The following is a 20,269-nucleotide window of genomic DNA, read 5'->3' as shown; positions in this document are numbered from 1 at the left end:
GCGGTAAATTTCACAGGACCCCCCAAATTATTTAAATGGGTAACCATGGACATGAAGGATACTTCACTGCCCTTCCACACAATCAATATGTCGTCTATGAAGCGTCTAAAAAATAAAAGACTAGTCCCATACTCAGGCATGATGTTATTTTGCTCAAATTGATGCATAAAAAGATTAGCATATGCAGGTGCCATGGCCGCTCCCATCGCGGTACCTGACACCTGCATATAATAGTCATGTTCAAATCTGAAATAATTCAAAGTGAGACACATATGGAGTAATTGCATGACGCATTCAATGTTAGGACCTGAATAAGGATCATATTGTGTAATTGATCGACGGACAGACTCCACCCCCAAGCCATGGGGAATGCAGGTATATAGATTAACTACATCCATACTGGCTAGTGTGATTATCTCATCTGGATTGATCCGAAAGTCGTTAATCAGGCTTAGTAAATGTGGGGTGTCCCTCAGGTAAGTAGGGGTGGCTTGAACAATAGGTTGCAATATATTATCAATAAATATTCCAACAGGATGGAGAAGGCTGTCTTAAATAAATAAATTAAACTTTTAAAAATTCCAGTGTGCGCTGCTTTCTACTGATGGATTTCTGAATATTTGACACAGCAGCAGCACCTGGTACTTCACCATTCGAAGGTGTGCGAGAGACCAATTTTGTGCTTTCTATATATATATATATATATATATATATATATATATATATATATATATATATATATATATATATATATATATATATATAGACCAATTTTTGTACAAAAAACGCACTACCAGGTCTTTTCAAGGTGCAAAAAAGAAAAAATATTTATTTTCGACGTTTCGGCTTCTGTACTGAAGCCTTTTGATAAAGGCTTCAGTACAGAAGCCGAAACGTCGAAAATAAATATTTTTTCTTTTTTGCACCTTGAAAAGACCTGGTAGTGCGTTTTTTGTACAAAAATTGGTCTACATAATCTTTGAAGACTGCACCCAGGCGGTTGCCACCACTTGGATGAGTGCTCCAGTTTTGTGTATATATATATATATATATATATATATATATATATATATATATATATATATATATATATATATATATATATATATATATATATATATATATATATATACACATACACATATACACATACATATATTTTCAAGGTCCCAAAGAGGACCAAAACGTCGGAATTTTGTATTATGTGTATATAAAAATATATAGACACCACATCACAAAGGGAAGTGCTGGTCCAGGAATTGTTTATTCCAAGTTGTGATCAACCATGCACCCCACAAGTCATTTAATGATAGTGCAGGTGCTTAAAGGAGAACTAAACCCCCTTGCTAATAAAAACCCTTACCCTCCATAGTCCCCCCCCCCCCCGCACAGGTGTTAACACAAGTAAATGCCCCTAATCCGGTAATTACCCTCGTTGCAGAGTCAGGGCAGCAGAGCTCACGGGGGCCATCTTCAGCGCTTTGGTAATGTTCACTAAGTAAGAGCAGTATGGGTGCATGCGCATTTGTAGAAATATTCTGGTCCGGAAAAAATGTGCATGTACTGAAAGTCACGGAATTAGCCGAAGGCAAAGAAGAAGACCCGATGAGCTTCGCTATGCTGAATCTGCAAAGGGGTGGGGGAGTATGTAGGGTAGGGTTCTTTTATGAATAAGGGGTTTGGTTCTCCTTTAAGGAGGTTGAGTGTGTGTTGCCTTCCATTGCCCTGCTCTGGGCATATGCAGGGCACAAATAGTTTTTCTATCTGTGAAAAGCGTTTTCTATGTTTTGATGCCAGAAAATACCAACATTCAAAGCTGAAAAAAGGAGAAAAGACACAGGATACACAGCAGTTAACAGCCAAGCTCTGTAGTATACATTGGGACTCTTCAGAACTTATCTACTGTGCATCCTGTGCTTGAATGGCTGCCCCCATAACTACACAGCAGCTTGTTTATATAAACTATAGAAGCGTTTCTGAAGCAAACACACCAGTTTTTCCAGTCAAGAGCAATCAGTATTGTCATTCATATTGTCATTCCTCAAAATGTCATTTTTTTGGCGTTATTGTTCCTTTAAGGGTTGGAAGAATAGGCACTGTCACTATTAGCGTTAACGCTGACAGGGAGTTAAAGAGACAGTATACTCCCTTGTTCAACATGTGAGTACAATAAAAAAAATCGAAAAAAAAAATCGATGGATTTGTTTTTTATTCATCTAAACAGGTAGACTGGAGCTACTCCATGTTTGGTACTTGCAGATGAAGTTCATTAGATTACAAATGCAGACACTTGCTAACAAAACATTCACAACAAAGGATGAAAGTTGTATACTGGTAGTCTGCGAAGTACATCATTTTTTCCCCCAGTTATATAACAGCAAACACCTTGTGGCCCAGGGCAAGAACTAATGTTGATTTTGTGTGCCAGGGTCTATTTTGAAACTCAGTTCAGACATGAACATGCAAATTAGGGGGTGAAGCTTACCCATGAACATAGCCTACTTTAATTTTAATCATATAATAAGAACACCCATGCTTTTCTTTCTCTTCTGTAATACCCATAATTCAAGGTGACTCATGTTGGTCTACCACAAAAGCCCAAATCATCTCTCCCTGGGTCTTGACAGTTCCATATATCGATGAAGCTTATTGCCTTATCCTTTAATAGCGTTAGTCTTACAGTACAAATCAAGCCTGATCAGATCCATTATTCAAACTGGGTAAAGTTAGGAATGTGCCATAAAAACCATCAAACCCGAAAACAGGATGGAAGAAATGTGTAGCTTCCTGTCAAGACAAAGGACAATACAGTTATATAATAATAAAGGTTTTTATGGTTTAATGATAAATGTTCAGAACTTTACTAAAAATAACTGCTACAGTTTCAGGAAAGGGGGAAAAGTTTCTTCCAAAACCTTTTTTTCTAAAAATAAAAAAATAAAAAGTGTCCCCAACCTATAAATGTAGTGTTCCATATTGGGAAGGGAAAGAATTGTGGAGTTAATCCATGGTTTAATGGGTTGTTTGCCTTTGAGTTACCTTTTAGTATGAAGTAGGATGACGTAGAGCTATTTTAGCTGTGACCCACATTCAACATGAAACACAACACAAGCATGAAAAAATGTCCCTGGGGTGGCAAATAAACTTTGGCTGTGATTGGCTATTTGGTAGCCCATATGTTGACTGGCAGCCTACAGGAGGCCGTTTGGCAGTGCATCTGTGTATTACGCAACCAAAACTTGCCTCCAAGCAGGAATAAAAAAATAAGCGCCTGCTTTGAGGCCGCTGGGAACAACATCCAATGGGTTGGGGAGCAACATATTATCAAAGGCTATTGTGATACTAAACGCTATAGTTAGTATAGGTATGGGTATATAGGGGCAAATTCACTAAGATTCGTAGTTGCGCCAGGCGTAACTTCGCCGCACTTCGCCAGGCGTAGTTTCGCCAGCACTTCGCAAATTCACTAAAATCCGAAGTTGCGCTCAGGGGTAGCGTAAGGTTGCGAAGTTGCGCTAGCGTTGATTCGCTAAGTGAAGCGAAGTTACGCTAGCGAAGGCGCCAAATTCAAATTTCAATGGAGGAATACTTATCAGCACTACAAATGCCTAGAAAACCTTCAAAACATCAAATAAAGATTTTATTTTGCCCTACACATGTGTCCATTGTATAGGTAAGTTGCCATGAGTCAGGAAATGTAGGGGGGAAGGAGGGGAGCCCCAAAAAAAATTTTGATCTTTTTCAGCCTACCACCCATAATGTAGAAAACACGCCAGCGTTTTTTGGGACTTAGAAAAATTTTTGACTTTTTGTGAAGCAATCCCTATCTACTCTATTGCGCTTCGCCTGGTCTGAGGTGGCGAAGAAAGTCTAGCGTAAACGGTAGCGTTCAGTACACTGCGCGCGTTAGTGAATTTGCGTAGTTCCGTCCGTAGCGAAACTTCGCCAGGCGTAAGGGTGCGAAGTAACACTAGCGAATCTACGCCAGCGTTCGTTAGTGAATTTGCGTAGTTCCGTCCGTAGCGAAACTTCGCCAGGCGTAAGGGTGCGAAGTAACACTAGCGAATCTACGCCAGCGTTCGTTAGTGAATTTGCGCAGTAACGAAAATGCCAAACGCTAGCGAAGTAACGTGGAGGGGGGTGTGTATGGATGCTGGGTTTTCATTTGGAGGGGTTGGACTTGATGGACTTTGTCTTTTTTCAACCTGATTTAACTATGTAACTACAGCATGTTACATGTTGCTCACGTGCCACTGCAGTTGTTTTTCATTTTTTATTATTTGTGGTTATGGAGTTTTTATTCAGCAGCTCTCCAGTTTGCAATTTCAGCAATCTGGTTGCTTGGATCCAAATTCTCCATGCACGGCTTTGAATAAGAGAATGGAATATGAATAGGAGAGAGCCTGAAAAGAAAGATGAGCAATAAAAAGTAGCAATAACTAAATATCTGTAGCCGGACAGAGCATTTGTTTTTAGATGGTATCAGTGAACCCTATTTTAAAGCTGGAAAGAGTCAGAAGAAGAATACTTTTAAAATAATTATCTATAAATAATGATGACCAATGGAAAAGTTGCTTACAGTTGGCAATTCTATAAAATTGCCTCTATATGAAAGCTGAACGAGCCCTTTAAGTGAGAGGGAGAGGAAGGCTGTAGTAACGGCCATAGGTTAAAATGCATTCATGACTGCCCTCTGTACACAGTTGTGCAGCTAGTTCTCAATCCAATGTACAGCTAGCTCCAAATCAAAACAGCTTAGTTTTATAGCAAAAGTTTGCCTGGAATTTACTGCTGCAACAGCACTGTTCCCCATTCTGCTGACCACTTGAAAAAAGTAAATCCGTTTGCCTGACATTAGCCAGACTTCATAAAAGTCATAGCAAGACAATTTTTGAACATGATGCAATATAAGGGGGGAAGCAACAAACTAAATGGTCGCTTTGATAATTGCAAATTCCCTATAGCCTGAAATCTCAGCTTGGTTATTTTCAGGACTGAAGACTATTTTCAACTACTTTATATTGGACGGTTTTTCAATGATTGAAGATCACAATTTAAAGGGGTAGGAAAAACTATACCCCCAAAATGAATACTTAAGCAACAGTTTATATCATATTAAGTGGCATATTAAAGACTCTTACAAAACTGTAATATATATTTAAGTAAATATTGCCCTTTTACATCTCTTGCCTTGAACCACCATTTTGTGATAGTCTGTGTGCTGCCTCAGAGATCACCAAAAATACTGCAGCTCTAACTGTAACAGGAAGAAGTGTGGAAGCAAAAGACAGAACTTTGTCCATTAATTGGCTCATGTGACCTAACTAGTATAGTTTGTTTGTGTGCACCGTGAATCATACCATCCCAAAGGACGGCCCTTAATTTTTAAAATGTCAATTTTCTATTTATGATTACCCAATGGCACATACTACTAAAAAAGTATGTTATTATTAAAATGGTTTGTTTACATGAAGCAGGGTTTTACATATGAGCTGTGTTGTGCAATATATTTTTACAGAAACCTACATTGTTTGGGAGGTATAGTTTTCCTTTAAATTAACTTTTAGTATGAATTAGACATTGATTTTGAGACAATTTGCAATTGGTTTTTATTTTTTCCTGTTTTTTCAGTTCAGTTTTGGTTCAGCAGGTCTCCAGTTTGGAATGTCAGCAGCTCTCTGGTTGCTAGGGTCTTATTAACCTTAGTAACCAGGCAGTGGTTTGAATGAGACAGTAAGATGAAGAGGAGTGGGTTTAAACAAGAAGAAAAATCAATAGTAAAATTGTAGCCTCATAGAGCAAATGTTTTTTGGCTTCGAAGGTAAATAACCCCAAACAGGAATGCGAAATAAATTTGAAATAAAATATTTATATTAATAAAACAATCGGAAAGTTGCAAGGAATAGGACATTCTATGACATACAAGAGCTGCTCTAGGGACACATGATGCGGTGAAAAATAGGGAAAGCAATCAATCCCTTTAATTAAAAAAAAAACTGCCTGTTGGGTTCACTGCCAGGTCTTTTTTGGAATATTCAGCTCAAATATCAGCATAGAGAAAACATTAGTAAATAAAACAGGCACAGAAAGCTAATGGGGGTGGTAACACTTGGAATATAACATACAACATATTTATGGGGGCATCACCTTAGATTGTTTTGAATGGATTGTTAATCAAGGCCTTCCATTACCTCCAGCTGATAATTATCTGCTTCCTGCATTAGACTCGTTGGCTTCTTTTTACAGAACTGTTCTCTGCCTAAGGTGTAACGTGCATATGCTATTTTTAGCAGGCTGTGGAAAGAACTGTATTTCTGAGTGACTTTGCCATTGTACGATGGAACAGGAGAGACACAACTTCCTCACCAAAAGTAAGAAGAGCAAAAAAAAAAATCACCCCCCCCCCCAAAAAAGGCCAGAGAACCGTGTAAACTGAAAACAGCCAGTTTCAAATATATAGGCTACAACAGAGCATGTGGGTATAGTCCATGGACAACAGGCCTGTTACTTGGATAATACAGACTGGGGCAGGTGACACTACGTAAGAAAACTTACAACTGAACTTGATAAAACTTTTGAGCTACAGCTCACATGGCATTTTGCTGTATGTTAACGAACACGGGAGATCACAATACTAAGGGCTCTAACATATGGGCATTTTTACTGCGCTCCCCTGCATTGCGCTTTCTTTCGTTCAGCCGCAGAGGAGCGCAGGAGTAGATGCACTCAATCATTTCATCAGTGGCTAGCAGCCCAGAGAGATTCAGGGCTCTTACACACGGTGGTTTTTCCTGCGCTCCCATGCCTTGCACTTTCTTCCGTTCAGCCGCAGGGGAGTGCAGGAGTAGATGCACTCAATTATTGTGAAGGGGGCTGCACTCACACAGACACATGCAGGTGAAATGCTATAAGCTTCGTCCCACCTGCGTATGGCACTTACATGCGTCTGTGTGAGTACAGCCCCCTTCACAATAATTGAGTGCGTCTACTCCTGCACTCCCCTGCGGCTGAACAGAAGAAAGTGCAAGGCATGGGAGCGCAGGAAAAACCACTGTGTGTAAGAGCCCTGAATCTCTTTGGGCTGCTAGCCACTGATGAAAGGAGCCTATGGGCTAACCACAAGGAATATGTGTGCTGGAAATACAGTTTGGTTTATGCTACTAACAGAGGCAGTCAAAATGTTTCTGTGACCTACCGTACTTCCAAAAATAGGGTAAGGGCAGAGAGAGACATGTGGAGATTCCGGGCCCATCGACAAATCACCTCTCACGAGGAAACTTTGGGCGAGATGGGAAAATGAAGCGCTCCGAATGCCATCCCGAGAGAGAGAGAGAGAGAGAGAGAGAGAGAGAGAGAGAGAGAGAGAGAGAGAGTGTGTGTGTGTGTGTGTGTGTGTGTGTAACATTGTACTCCAATGTCCAAACTAAGATATAATTAATCCTTATTGGAAGCAAAATCAGCCTATTGGGTTTATTTAATGTTTATATGATTACACATACATATAGTCAAATACAAAAGTCCTCTGCACTCAACCCATTATCAATATATTTAAGACAGAGACATTTTGTGCATACTGCTCCTGAAAAATGCCTTACCCTTTAAACAAAACAGGGATTGTTTGTCCATATATTGCAATATATTTAAGCTGGCCATCTACGTCAAAGTCATCCCATATCTGGCCAGTCCTATGCTTAATTTTCATCTGATTCATTAAGAATTCTATTGCTTCATTATACATTTTACAAAGGTACGAAGTTTTACCTGCAACTTACTAGCTTGGTTTTTTTGTTTTGTTCTTATTTTTTCCTTCTATACTTGCCTCGTGTCTGCAGTGGCCCGGCTTCTACCCCCAGCAGCCCATCGGCATAACGGGAAGGTTACAATCACTCAACAGTAAAAATCAAGGTCCCACTGCGACACATTGAGTAGGAGAAACAACAGCCTGCCAGAAAGCAGTTCCATCCTAAAGTGCTGGCTCTTTCTAAAAACACATGACCAGGCAAAATGACCTAAGATGGCTGGCTAAACATAAATATTACAACTTAAAAAATACACTTGTTGGATTAGGAATGAAATTTGACATGGTACGGTGAATTGTTTGCAGTGTAAACAGTATAATTTAGAAATAAAAAAACAACAGCATAAAATAATGACAGAATCCCCTTAATATGAACTCTGTTTTGTTAAAAAAACTGGTGAGGTTATTTAATTAGGAATGAAAAAAAAGCAATGATAAATACTTTTACTTTATTTCACTGTCACTGTTTTACTAAACAAACAATATAAGTTACCCATTAGAGAACCCATTAGCAAATACACTGTTCAAGAACAAAGGTTCCTTTTAGCAACTTCATGTATAAAGTTCACTACTGATTTGGAGGATAGAACAGCACCACTAAATATTTTAAAAATAAAATGCCTTAAAAATAAAATGCCTCTATTGCAGTACTTTTGATAAAGGGCCGAATGAGGCCTGAAATGTCGCTGTAATGCCCCAAGTACTGCAATAAAGGTATTCTATTTTTAAAATATTTAGTGGTGCTGCTCTTTCCTCCAAATTCATATATGTGGCAACGGAAAGTGGCCACTGGGGTAACGTGCACTACGACAAAGAAAGGAGCCAAGTGGTTGTGCTGGACAGGGTGAGGATCATACATATGATCACCTCACTGACCTCAGGAAGGAAAGTGCTGACACCACAGGAAGTTGGGAGAGTGACTTTTTCATATAAAGTTTTTTAACGGTAAGCCTTTTAGTTTGATAGAATATAAGGAGGGTAAACTGCGCACATGTCCCTTTTCCCAATAGCCTCCATATCATCAAAAACATTTCCTATTTTTCTTTCGCTATTAGCAAAATACCTTCTGCAGTTCAGAGTACCAGTAGCTTTTCCTGGTTTTTGATCAAAAGTGGTTAAAAAAAATTATATATATATATATTTTTTTTTTTTTTTTTTTTGTATATTTTGTGGTCACAGCCTCAATGCACCACCGCCTAATGGTTTTAAAAATTAGTGGTGAGCACAACTTTCACTTGTTTGTTATAGTTTTTACAGGAGTAGTGACCAGCTCCATGTTGTAGCTCCCATTATTCCCAGCTATAGTCAGGTGATCCCACTGGTGGCTAAAGGGCAACCAAGTTTGGGAGTTTTACTTTGAAAGCAGCAAGTAAGTTGCAGGTAAAACTTAGTCCCTGTGTAAAATGTATAATGAAGCATTAAAATTCTTAATAAATCAAATGCAATTTGAGTGTAGGACTGGCCAGATATAGGATGGCTTTGACGTAGTTGGCCAGCTTAAATATATTGCAATATATGGACAAACAATCCCTGTTTTGTTAAAAGGATACGCCATTTTTAGTAGCAGTATGCACAAAATGTCTCAGGGGCCCATTCACTAAGTTTGAGTGAAGGAATAGAGGAAAAATAGTTCGAATTTCGAATGTTTTTTTTGGCTACTTCGACTACGACCTTCGACTTCAAATCGAACGATTCAAACTAAAAATCGTTCGAATATTCGACCATTCGATAATCAAAGTACTGTCTCTCTAAAAATTTCTTCGATCCCCTAGTTCGCCACCTAAAACCTACCAAGGCCAATGTTAGCCTACGGGGAAGGTCCCCATAGGCTTGCTAACAATTTTATGATCGAAGGATAATCCTTCGATCGATGGATTAAAATCCTTCGAATCGTTCAATTCGATATTCGAAGTCGAAGGATTTTAATTCGGCAGTCGAATATCGAGAGTTAATTAACCCTCGATATTCGACCCTTGATACATCGGCCCCTCAATGTCTTAAATATATTGATAATGGGTTGAGTGCAGAGGATCTCAGCACACCGTAACCAACAATAAATTGACCCCGGTGCTACCTATTGTTTTTAATGTATTAAATAAAATTATGGATTTTTAATTACTTTTTAAAGGTTTCCCGTTTACACCTTTATTTTGGATTATATATATATATATATATATATATATATATATATATATATATATATAACTGGAAATGCCAGCACAGCACGTATACTGGTATACTATACTGTATATATTAGGGATACACCGAATCCACTATTCGGGATTCAGCCGAACCCTTGAATCCTTCGCAAAAAATTCAGCCGAATACCGAACCCACATATGCAAATTAGGAGTGGGAAGGGGAAACCATTTTTTACTTCCTTGTTTTGTGACAAAAAGTCATGCGATTTCCCTTCCCTGCCCCTAACTTGCATATGCAAATTAGCATTTTGATTCAGTGCAGAAGGATTTGGCCGAATCCTGGCCGAAACCCAAACCGAATTGGATTCCTGGATTCGGTGCATCCCTAATATATATATCTACTTTCACTAATCAAAATAAACTGAACAAAAGGGCAAGAGCGAGAGGTATAGAGATGTTCCACTGCTAAAGCTTTCCAAAGCTTTTCTAATGTTTGTTCTTGCCTTCTTAGGCAAGAACAAACATTATTTATTCATCATTTATTTATATAGCACCAACATTTTTTTTTTATAGATACTTATATACCGATTTGGTAAGATTGTTTAATGTGTATCTACGAAGGATATAAATTATCTCTCTGTGGGTTTCCATTAACAACATAAGTGTTTACCTTTAGTTATAAAACATTCTGACCCACAGCCTGTGGGCTCCAACATCATCTTTAAAAGACACCAACATTTAAATAAAAGCTGCCATGTTAATATACGAAATTGTTTTCAACATCACAGAGTTCCTTTATAAAATGCTGCTAGAGAGCTTAATCTAAGCAGCAGCTCAAGCAGAGCTCCAGTCAGTTAAATTCTACCTCCACTCCCCTTCCGTTATAAGCCATTCCAGTGTCCGGCCACACTCCTGTTCTGGTACTTATCAGCAGCTAAAATATTCCTGGCTGGGCCTTCTATTCCCAGTACATAAGTACATTCCTCAGGATATTTGCTTTTCAGTTGGCCCTGGGATCTGTTCAGTATCCCTGCAATTTCCTCCAGTTTCCCAGCATGCTGAATCTCTAAAGCCTCCAAAATGAAACTAAAAGAATGTGTAATTCTTGTCACCTCTAGATCCTAGAAATGATCATTTGCTTCTAAGCCTGACTCAGAAGAACAATACTAGGAGTATCGGCATAGTGCATTAGACCAGATTGGCGGCAACACAGGGCTGCTTTTCTAATCCCTGTAAAACGATACTTGTTTCTACGCATGTAGATGCCAAATAAATGAGTACTCCCAAGTCATGGTAATAAGCTTAGCTTTACAATAGTGTGACTGGGGTCTGTTCAGCTATTCACTGGATTATACTGCCTTTCAGATTTATTTCTGTAACTGGAGACGTCTGTTCTTCTGTAATGTTTGCTGTCCTTTTCGTAGCCGGTTTCATAGAACTGTTGGAGTGGCTAAGAGGGCTCTCAAAGCCCACTTGAATGACTGGCATAGGCAAATTGTGCCACACTGTTCACACCCTGGCTTCACTACTAATATGCAAGCTTTTTATGTTGTTGCCATCAGAGCACTTAATAACGATTACGGTTTTTCAATAATACAATAATCCCTAAAATGAAACCATGACCATTGTGGTTTCTCCCCATCTTTGGTGGTACAAACAACAACTACACAATATCAATTTCTTCCCTCTTTGCGCTCTCTCATACGTCTGACCAGCAAAGGACCCTCACTTGCCTTTAGTCCCTAACATTCATTCAATAATCCCTGGCCATGTTCTACCAGGGAACCAAAAGGGAAGTTAAATAAGGAGAGCTAAGGGAAGTTATTGATATGTGCGTTTCAGTTGCTGCAGGTACACAACAGAACAGATAAGGGCCCTATGTATAAATTGGCTATGCAGGCTCAGCTTACCTGTTTAAAAGTTCACGTCTGTTTAATGATATAGCAGAAAGAATTCAATTCTGCAAAGATGTGTATGAACTGATGCAGTGCAATTCCAGTCTATTTTCAATCAGTAAAGCAATGCTAATGGCATTCTGAAGTGATAATCTTTACCATGACAGAATCTGGTTAGCCTGTGACTTGTCAATTCCCATTATGCCATGGGATGGAAATGGAGAGGAAAGATACTGATACATCCCAGAGTGGATTCATAGGAATAAAATTACTCCTGCAGGAGTCTATAATTGTACTTTTGTGTATGTGGAAGAAAAGGTACTTTTTGTGTTGGATATAGTTTCCCTTTACAAGCGTGAGTAATAGTGACTCAGTTTTATTAGCAGCAATAATATCATCTTATTAAACCAGGGCTGGTGGTATGTATGGGACACTGTGCAATCACATTAACCTTTATTTTAAGTGCATTGGTTATGTGTTGGGGTGCAATAAATAGATATTGCAGAAGTTTTTATATGGTATAAAAAAATGAAATAACACGGATATAATAATTTGTGGTAGTAACATTGCGAATGTGCAATCATGCCAGTATTGAGAAGGTTGTTCTTAATGTATAAAATGTATTTCGTGGGTTGTGTGTATATTTGTTACACTTATTTATAAAATGCGTATGTGTTACCTACAGACGCCTGTTTAGAAGGTTAAATGAGAGAATTTGCTTTGTACTAAAGGGGTTGTTCACCTTTGAGATAACTTTTAGTATGATGTAAAGAGTGATATTCTGAGACAATTTGCAATTTGTTTTCATTTTTTATTATTGAAGGTTATTTAGCTTTTTATTCAGCAGCTCCTCAATTTGCATCTTAAGCAATCTGGTAACTAGGGTCCAAATTACCCTAGCAACCCCATCAAGAGTCAGAAAAAAAGGCATATAACTATAAAAAAAAATAAATAATGAAAACCAGTTGAAAAGTTGCTTAGAACTGGCCATTCTATAACATAAATAAAGGTGACCCACCCCTTTAAATCAAAAAGTAAAATGGCTTACTTCCCTCAGGATATGACATAAGCACTTGCTAATTCTCCACAAAAAAAAAAAAGATAATTTAACAACAACAATACATAGAGAATACCTTAGAAATGTATAAACTTGTCTGGCAGTTTCACCAGGTACAAAACAGAGTATTGCTTTCTGGGTTTAATACCCATAACTCCACGACTGTTTTCTTTAAGTTAGTTGATGGTGACGTTGTCGTAAAATATTCAAAGTATTGACTACTACACTAAGGTGTGCACATGACAACCAGTGGTACAGGTTTCCCATTGGAAATATCAATATTATATTCTCCTCAGATTTGGGGTGGTAAGGACAATGCAGGTTCAGCAATTTACTGTGAATCTGTAGACAAAGCATTTCTTGTACATGCTTACAAGAGTGGTTAGATCAGCTTTGGAAACCCATCCTATTTAGGCTCACAGTGTAATCACACACCTCCCTCACCGTTCCATTGCGAAGTGATAAATTCTGGGGCTTGACGTCCCTCTGGTTTCCAGAGAATCTGCCCTACCCACTATGAAAAACAGAAGGACTTAAGTCCCAAAATGCATCACTTCACAATTGAACAAGGTAAAGGGAGGGGTTGCATTATACCAGTGATCCCCAAACAGTAGCTCGTGAGCAACTTGTTGCTCTCCAACCCCTTGGATGTTGCTCTCAGTGGCCTCAAAGCAGGTGTTTATTTTTGAATTCCAGGCTTGAAGGCAAGTTTTGGTTGTATAAAAACCAGGTGTACTGCCAAACAGAGTCTCAATGTAGGCTGACAATCCACATAGGGGCTACTAAATGGCCAATCACAGCACTTATTTGGCACCCCAAGAACATTTTTCATGCTGGTGTTGCTCCCCAACTCCTTTTACTTCTGCATGTTGCTCACGGGTTCAAAAGGTTGGGGATCCCTGCATTATACTATGAGCCTAAGGAGTGGATAGGGAAACAGCCACTGTGTGAGCACATATAGCTTATGGTTTTCCTATCCCAGGAACATCAGTGATAAAAAAAATGGTTCACATAGTGTTTATGCAACTCTTTTTACGCAAGCCCATACTGTAGATTGCCTTTAATATGCAATTCCTTCCCTGTGAGATAATACCCCTAGAGATGAGCAGGGTTGATTGGTTGCCTTTGTATTCTATCTTCAGACAATACATTGAACATTTGCTGTTGTTTATCTCAAGAAACTTGTCACTAGTGCTACTACTAAAGTCCAAGCCGCTGCTAGTGCAGTGCTCTACCAACAAAATAAACTAGAAACACTGCAGTGTGAACTTATAGTCCAAGTTCTTAAATGATCTTTTATTCACATGAAATCTTTTGCCTTCACTGGTAAATTCATAATAAAATTTCTCTTTAAAACCACTGCCTTTCATGCACCTTAAGTGAGCCCTGACCCCAAGTTCTACTGATATAATTGAATATTTATGCAACAGTAATATGGTTTCCCGGCCTTTGCAAGCATATAAACATTGATTTTCTACTTTATTGACAAATGAAACCCCCTGAAGGCACAGACATGCTTATATTTTTACCAACCCCATTATAACAGAAGCAAACACTGAATGCTAGTTTCATATTAATATACATTTAACCTTTTCACTGGTTTAAGTAAACCATATTTGCACTTCCTAATCCCCGAATCAAGTAATTTTTTGTTAAAATAATTTAAATTAAATGTTGGACCAACCCCTAGACTGTAGAATGACCGATTTAGTGTCACCCACCCTGGCCATAGATGTAAAGATTTCTAAAAGATCCAATTGTTATTGTGAGACCACGATTATCTCGAAATGATCGTTTAAATGTACGATGTGTCCATTAACTAAAGGTGGCCATACACGGGCAGATAAAGCTGCCGATATCAGTTGTTTAGAGCGATTTGACAGCTAATCTGCCTGTGTATGGGGGCTTCGACGGGTCTTCCCCTTGGCGTATCGTAATTCGATTGTTCAACCGAAAGTTCAAATTGCTGGTAGTGGCATTTCAGGGAAAGATCGGCAAAGAAGCGGATCTTTGAGTCTATGGCCATCTTAAAAAGACCATTTCAGGCGATATTGCCAGCAAAACTGAATGGTAGCTGCCTGCTTGGCCCTGCAAATAGATAGATTGCACTGGGACCCATAAAGATTTTTAAACTTGGCCGATCGATTTTCTGACAGATGTCGGCCGATAAAATCATAAAATGTACAATCGTTCAAATCCCACTGACCGCACGCAGTTAGAAAAATCCCAAATCCGCCCCCCCCCATATGATCTCCAGCTCCAATACTGAGTCCTACAGCGCTAATCACCGCCTTCACACTGACACTTCTCTCGCCACCTCCCAATCATTCACACTCCCCTCAAAGATGCTACTTTGCCTATAATCCCTCAGTACAGGCAACAGCCGTGTAATCCGTCGCTCCAATGGCAGGAAATAGTGACGAGCAGCAGCGGGCAAGGAATGACAGCACAGACAGCGCTACTGACACTCATGTACAAGGAAACACCGAGCTGTCCGGCTGCACCTGACGGTATTCACAAGGCTTTGAGACTGACACAGGATGATGCCACACAGCTCTCCCCGGTGCTCTTTATACTCACTGTTCTCCCTGGGACTCAGTATTCACAAGAAAGCCGTACCGGTCGGTCCTCCTCTCCGCCACATACCCGTTGATTTCGGAGTCTGAGCCCACAGACTCGGAGTCACTCAGCGTCTCTCTGGTACCTCGGAAACTGGCAGATGGGGACGCGTTGCCCTCCCCGGGGCTCCGTGCCATGTCGGCTCCACAGCTTCAACACCGCGGAGCCATCTACTCTTCCGTAACCCCCCGCCGCGCCTTATGCTCGGTTCTCCCAGCAGCAGCAACAGCCGACACCTCCCGGGCCTCTCTAACAAAACCCAACCTACAGACTACATGCAGCCAATCAGATCTTCCAGCATGAGACCAATCTAGAGAACATACTTTTCATAGGCCAATCAAAATTCGCAAAAACGTTGGGATTAAAGTATTCGCTTAGAAGATGCAAATAGCCAGCCCCTTGTTGATCCGGAGCCAATCAGTAAATTTCCGCACCCCCTACGGCTAGCCAATGCACTGTTATGGAATCTCTCCTCCTGTCAACAGATGCTTCTATACGCTGACCTTCTCAATCACGCCTGGCCCGCCCACTGGCACGTAAACCCTGTGGTAGCACCGCCCATACCAGTTCCTCTGCTCTTCTGTTTTGAGGCTGCGTAAATTCTCTAGAGAATGTTCTTGCTGTCAAAGTACCTTACTAGTATCACTGGGTATTAGAAAGGTATTCCTGATAGGGGGTTCATCAACTTGGGTGACAAGTTATAGTTATATAGTAAATATATATATATATACAGTTATATAGTTATACAGGCAGAAAAAGATCAGTTCTCACGGGTTCTTATTTGCCTGTGTATTTATGTTGATGTATGTATATACATGGTTTTATAGTGTGTGTTGCAAAGTGTATCCCAGTGTACAATGCATATGTAAACAAATGTTTAAAAAAAAAAATATGTGTATTATTATTTTACAGAAGAGTAAAAGGTTCTTTCTAACAAGAAAGCATTAGAGAAAGCATCTTTACTTCTGTACAATAACCTGATATGCCAGAGACCAATGATACTTGTGAGAAGGATATCTAGCAGGAAGGTAATGATTCTGATGACACTGCTCACACCTGCCAGGAAAAAAAGAAGCCACAAGCCAGAAAAAGAACCCAAACCCATGATCCACTGGAATAGTAAAAAAAAAACCTGATGAACAGAATACCCAGTGGAAAACGTGACTGATTTTCCTTGCAGCCCAGGTATTCTGGTTAACAGAACAGGTAGGTATTTGGTGCTCATATGTTTTATTTCAAAGTACCCACCACAGTCAAATATAACGGGAAGTATTTTTTTCTTTATTCTACAGAAGTAAACATCATATGACATACCCCCACATAAGAAACACCCATATCTTTAGATGAAGGAGCAGCCTGACCTTCAGATTTCAGAAGATGTTTCCAGTGAACAAAACACCAGGGCTTCTGATCAATATAATCTAAAGAATATCTTCAAATATACTAACAAATGCAAACTAAAGTGTTGGCAAACATTAACAATTATATTACTGCTTCAGATACCACTATTGGGACGGTATGGAAAAATGTTTGCAATTCTTGTGATTAATGGTTACATGCCCAAAAAGCAACCATTCAATGTCTGTGATTCACACTGACTGCCAGATTTTAAACCCATCCAATTAATATTCAGAGTAATGTCAGACCAATCAGCAAAATCATTCATACATCACCAGCTATATGATACAACATTATTGTATTAAATTGTTTGCCTTAAAGTACAAAATAGCTGTCTATGTCCAGCATTAGTGTAGCTTTAGTTATATACTTAGATTGTAAGACCTACTGGGCAGGGGGGACCTCCTTGCGTCAATACCTCAATGTATATTTATTTATTTATTTATTGTGATGCTGGGAGATCCATAGCATTCCCCATTTTACTGAATTGGAAGTAATCTGAGGTAAGGGTTGGCATTTTAGTCCTCTCTCTAGTGGTAGTCAAAACACCACATCTGTTATGGTCTTAACAGGCTTCTTACTTTGTTTAAAATGAGATGGAAAGGCTAAAATTAAGTAAGCTTTATCAGAAAGATCTATATAAATACACAAGTAAACCATCAAAGTAATGCTGTTCTGAATCCTCTGTCAAAAGAAAAACAGCATTTCTTTCCTTCTATAGTGTACATATAGGCTTCTGTATCAGAAGTCCTGTTTATAGCATAAACCTTCAGGGCTAGGGCTTGAGCATGCTCAGTTTGCTCCTCTCTCCCTTTTCCCCTCCCTGCTGTAATCTGAGCCCAGAGCTATGAGTGAGCAGAGAGAAACGCAGGCAGGAAGTGATGTCACACCAAGCTAATATGGCAGCTGCTAGCCTAAACAAACAAAAAAAGCTTCTAGAGCGGTTTACTCAGGGATGGTAAAGCATTCTGCAGAATAAATATAGTGCTATAGCTTGCACTATTGTGGCTAATCTATTGGCAATAAACTGCCTCTGTAGCTTGCCTTTTCCTTTACAGTATGGATCAGTGACAATTTCACAATAAGGCACCACTCACACAAACTTAATGAGACACGCCGAGACGTACATTTGCATTGATTCCTTCTACTTACTATTAGGTCTGTGGTACCATGGTGCTCTCAGGGGTCGCATGACCCTTCCCATTCATATGAACAGGAAAAACACTCCTTGTGGGAGCTGATGTCTGGTGGGGACCTGAGGGAGTGTTACAGAGCAATCCCTCCAACAAGAACACGTTGAACAGAACACTGACTTCTACATTCTTTTATATTTAGCTGAATATGTTTTGAAGTTCTTTTAGAGCTGGGAGCAGAATCCTAGTGTTATTGTTGGCCAGGAAGATCTCTCTATGTAAGTTTGGAAATAGAGCAGGATAAAACCAGTAATCAGAGCAAAAACATTGGTGGCTGAGCAAAGAGACATATTACACTAGTAACATGGAATGGAGGCAATTGAGGGAAGTTGTAGAAACTGCTGCTTTGTTGTTTCAATTGGTTTGTCACTAGAAGTCTTTTTTAAAGGACTTGTTCAGGGTAAAAATAAAAACTGGGTAAATAGACAGGCTGTGCAAAATAAAACATATTTCTAATATAGTTAGTTAGCCAAAAATGTAATGTATAAAGGCTGGAGTGACTGGATGTGTAACGTAATAGCCAGAACACTACTTCCTGCTTTGCAGCTCTCTTAACTGTTGCTTTTGAGTCTGAGCTGAATGCCGAGGATCAATTGCAAACTCACTAAACAGTTATGTCCCATGTGGCCCCCTTTAAGCTGCCGACTAACTCTGAGAGCTGAAAAGCAGATAGTAGTTTTCTGTTTGTCATCCAATCACTCCAGCCTTTATACATTACATTTTTGGCTAACTAACTATATTACAAACATTTTTTTTATTTTGCATGGCCTATCTATTTACCCAGTTTTTATTTTCACACCGAACCTAACTCAAGGAAACAAAACACTCATACAATAAAAGATGTCTTAAAGAAGATCTAGACCCAAGAAATGAATTGATATAAAAAATATATACTTACTCTATTTGTAACCGTTATTTGCAATTTGAAACAACTAACCCAAGGCTATTGGCTCAATTTAAAGGGTTGTTCAATTTCCAAACTCTCTAGCACAGCTTGTCACGCTCGTCTACTTTTATGGATAGCACCGCACCAAATGTGTAGATCCTGGTGGCCGGGGAAGGGACACAGGAAACGTGTGGGGGATTTGGTGAAACTTGGCAGTAACTTTTAGTCAGGCCCCCTACACCATAAAAATCTACCAAAACAAAAAAGTGCAACATAAGGCAAAATAGATACATGATAAAATTCCCACTCTATCAAAGTGCTGCTTTCATCCTTTTTTCTTAGTAATAAAACTCTTTCGGCTGCATCTCTCTACAAGAATATTTGTTTTCAAAGAATGACTTGCATGAACAATCTGTGCTAGGACCGAGTGTGTGGCAAAAAAGATTAAACTTTGAACCTCCTCTTTTTTTTCTACTAGGTTTTACTAGTGCAGATTGTTCAGTGCTGAAAACAAATATTGTTTAATGGAGAAGCAGCAGAAAGAGCTATCATGAGACAGCATACAGGTTACTGGAGGTGGGAACTAGATAAGTCTTTATGCAGCACAGTAGCAAATCAGCACCATCACTGTTCTTACACCCACATGGTCTCAGTCCCATACCCCCCCACCACCACCACAACCACAGGGAGGGCAATCTAGAGCACTGCCATAATATATACATTTAGGAGGAAAAGAGGTTTCACCTAAATATCCAGAAGGGGTTTTTTACAGTGAGAGCTGTGAAGGTGTGGAATTCTCTCCCTGAATCAGTTGTACTGGCTGATACATTAGATAGCTTTAAGAAGGGGTTGGATGGCTTTTTAGCAAGTGAGGGAATACAGGTTTATGAAAGATAGCTCATAGTACAAGTAGATCCAGGGACTAGTCCGATTGCCATTTTGGAGACTGGAAGGCAAATTGGAAAGGCTTCAGATGTTTTTTTTTGCCTTCCTCTGGATCAACTAGCAGTTAGGCAGGTTAAAAAAAGTTAAAAGATTGAACTTGATGGATGTGTCTTTTTTCAACCTAACTTACTATTTTACCCTCACGCTGCCCTGTAAAGATGACTCAAGATTTACTATAACCCCCTTTACTGGAAGTTCTTGAAAAGTTAAAAAAACTCAAAGATTTTAGAAGTTCTAAGAAGAGCACTTTTATATTTAATTGAAGTTTGGAGCAGTAAAGGTGAAATCGCTGGGTTGTATTGTTAGCTGTCCCCAGTGATTATAATCACTTACCAGA

At 39.3% G+C, this 20,269-nt stretch overlaps 1 protein-coding gene across 1 annotated transcript in view; it reads right to left on the bottom strand.

Moving 5' to 3' along the window:
• LOC495442 (uncharacterized) overlaps nucleotides 1-15,719 on the bottom strand; it is a 33,668-nt gene extending 17,949 nt beyond the window's left edge. The window contains 1 exon segment of the mRNA NM_001095096.1: nucleotides 15,472-15,719. Within this exon segment, the coding sequence (NP_001088565.1) occupies nucleotides 15,472-15,647 (176 nt within the window). The 5' untranslated portion in view covers nucleotides 15,648-15,719.
• Nucleotides 15,720-20,269: the final 4,550 nt, after the last annotated feature.

Source organism: Xenopus laevis, chromosome 1S (genome assembly GCF_017654675.1).
Source record: "Xenopus laevis strain J_2021 chromosome 1S, Xenopus_laevis_v10.1, whole genome shotgun sequence".
NCBI lineage: Eukaryota > Metazoa > Chordata > Amphibia > Anura > Pipidae > Xenopus > Xenopus laevis.
This window is presented reverse-complemented; position numbering and strand designations above follow the sequence as displayed.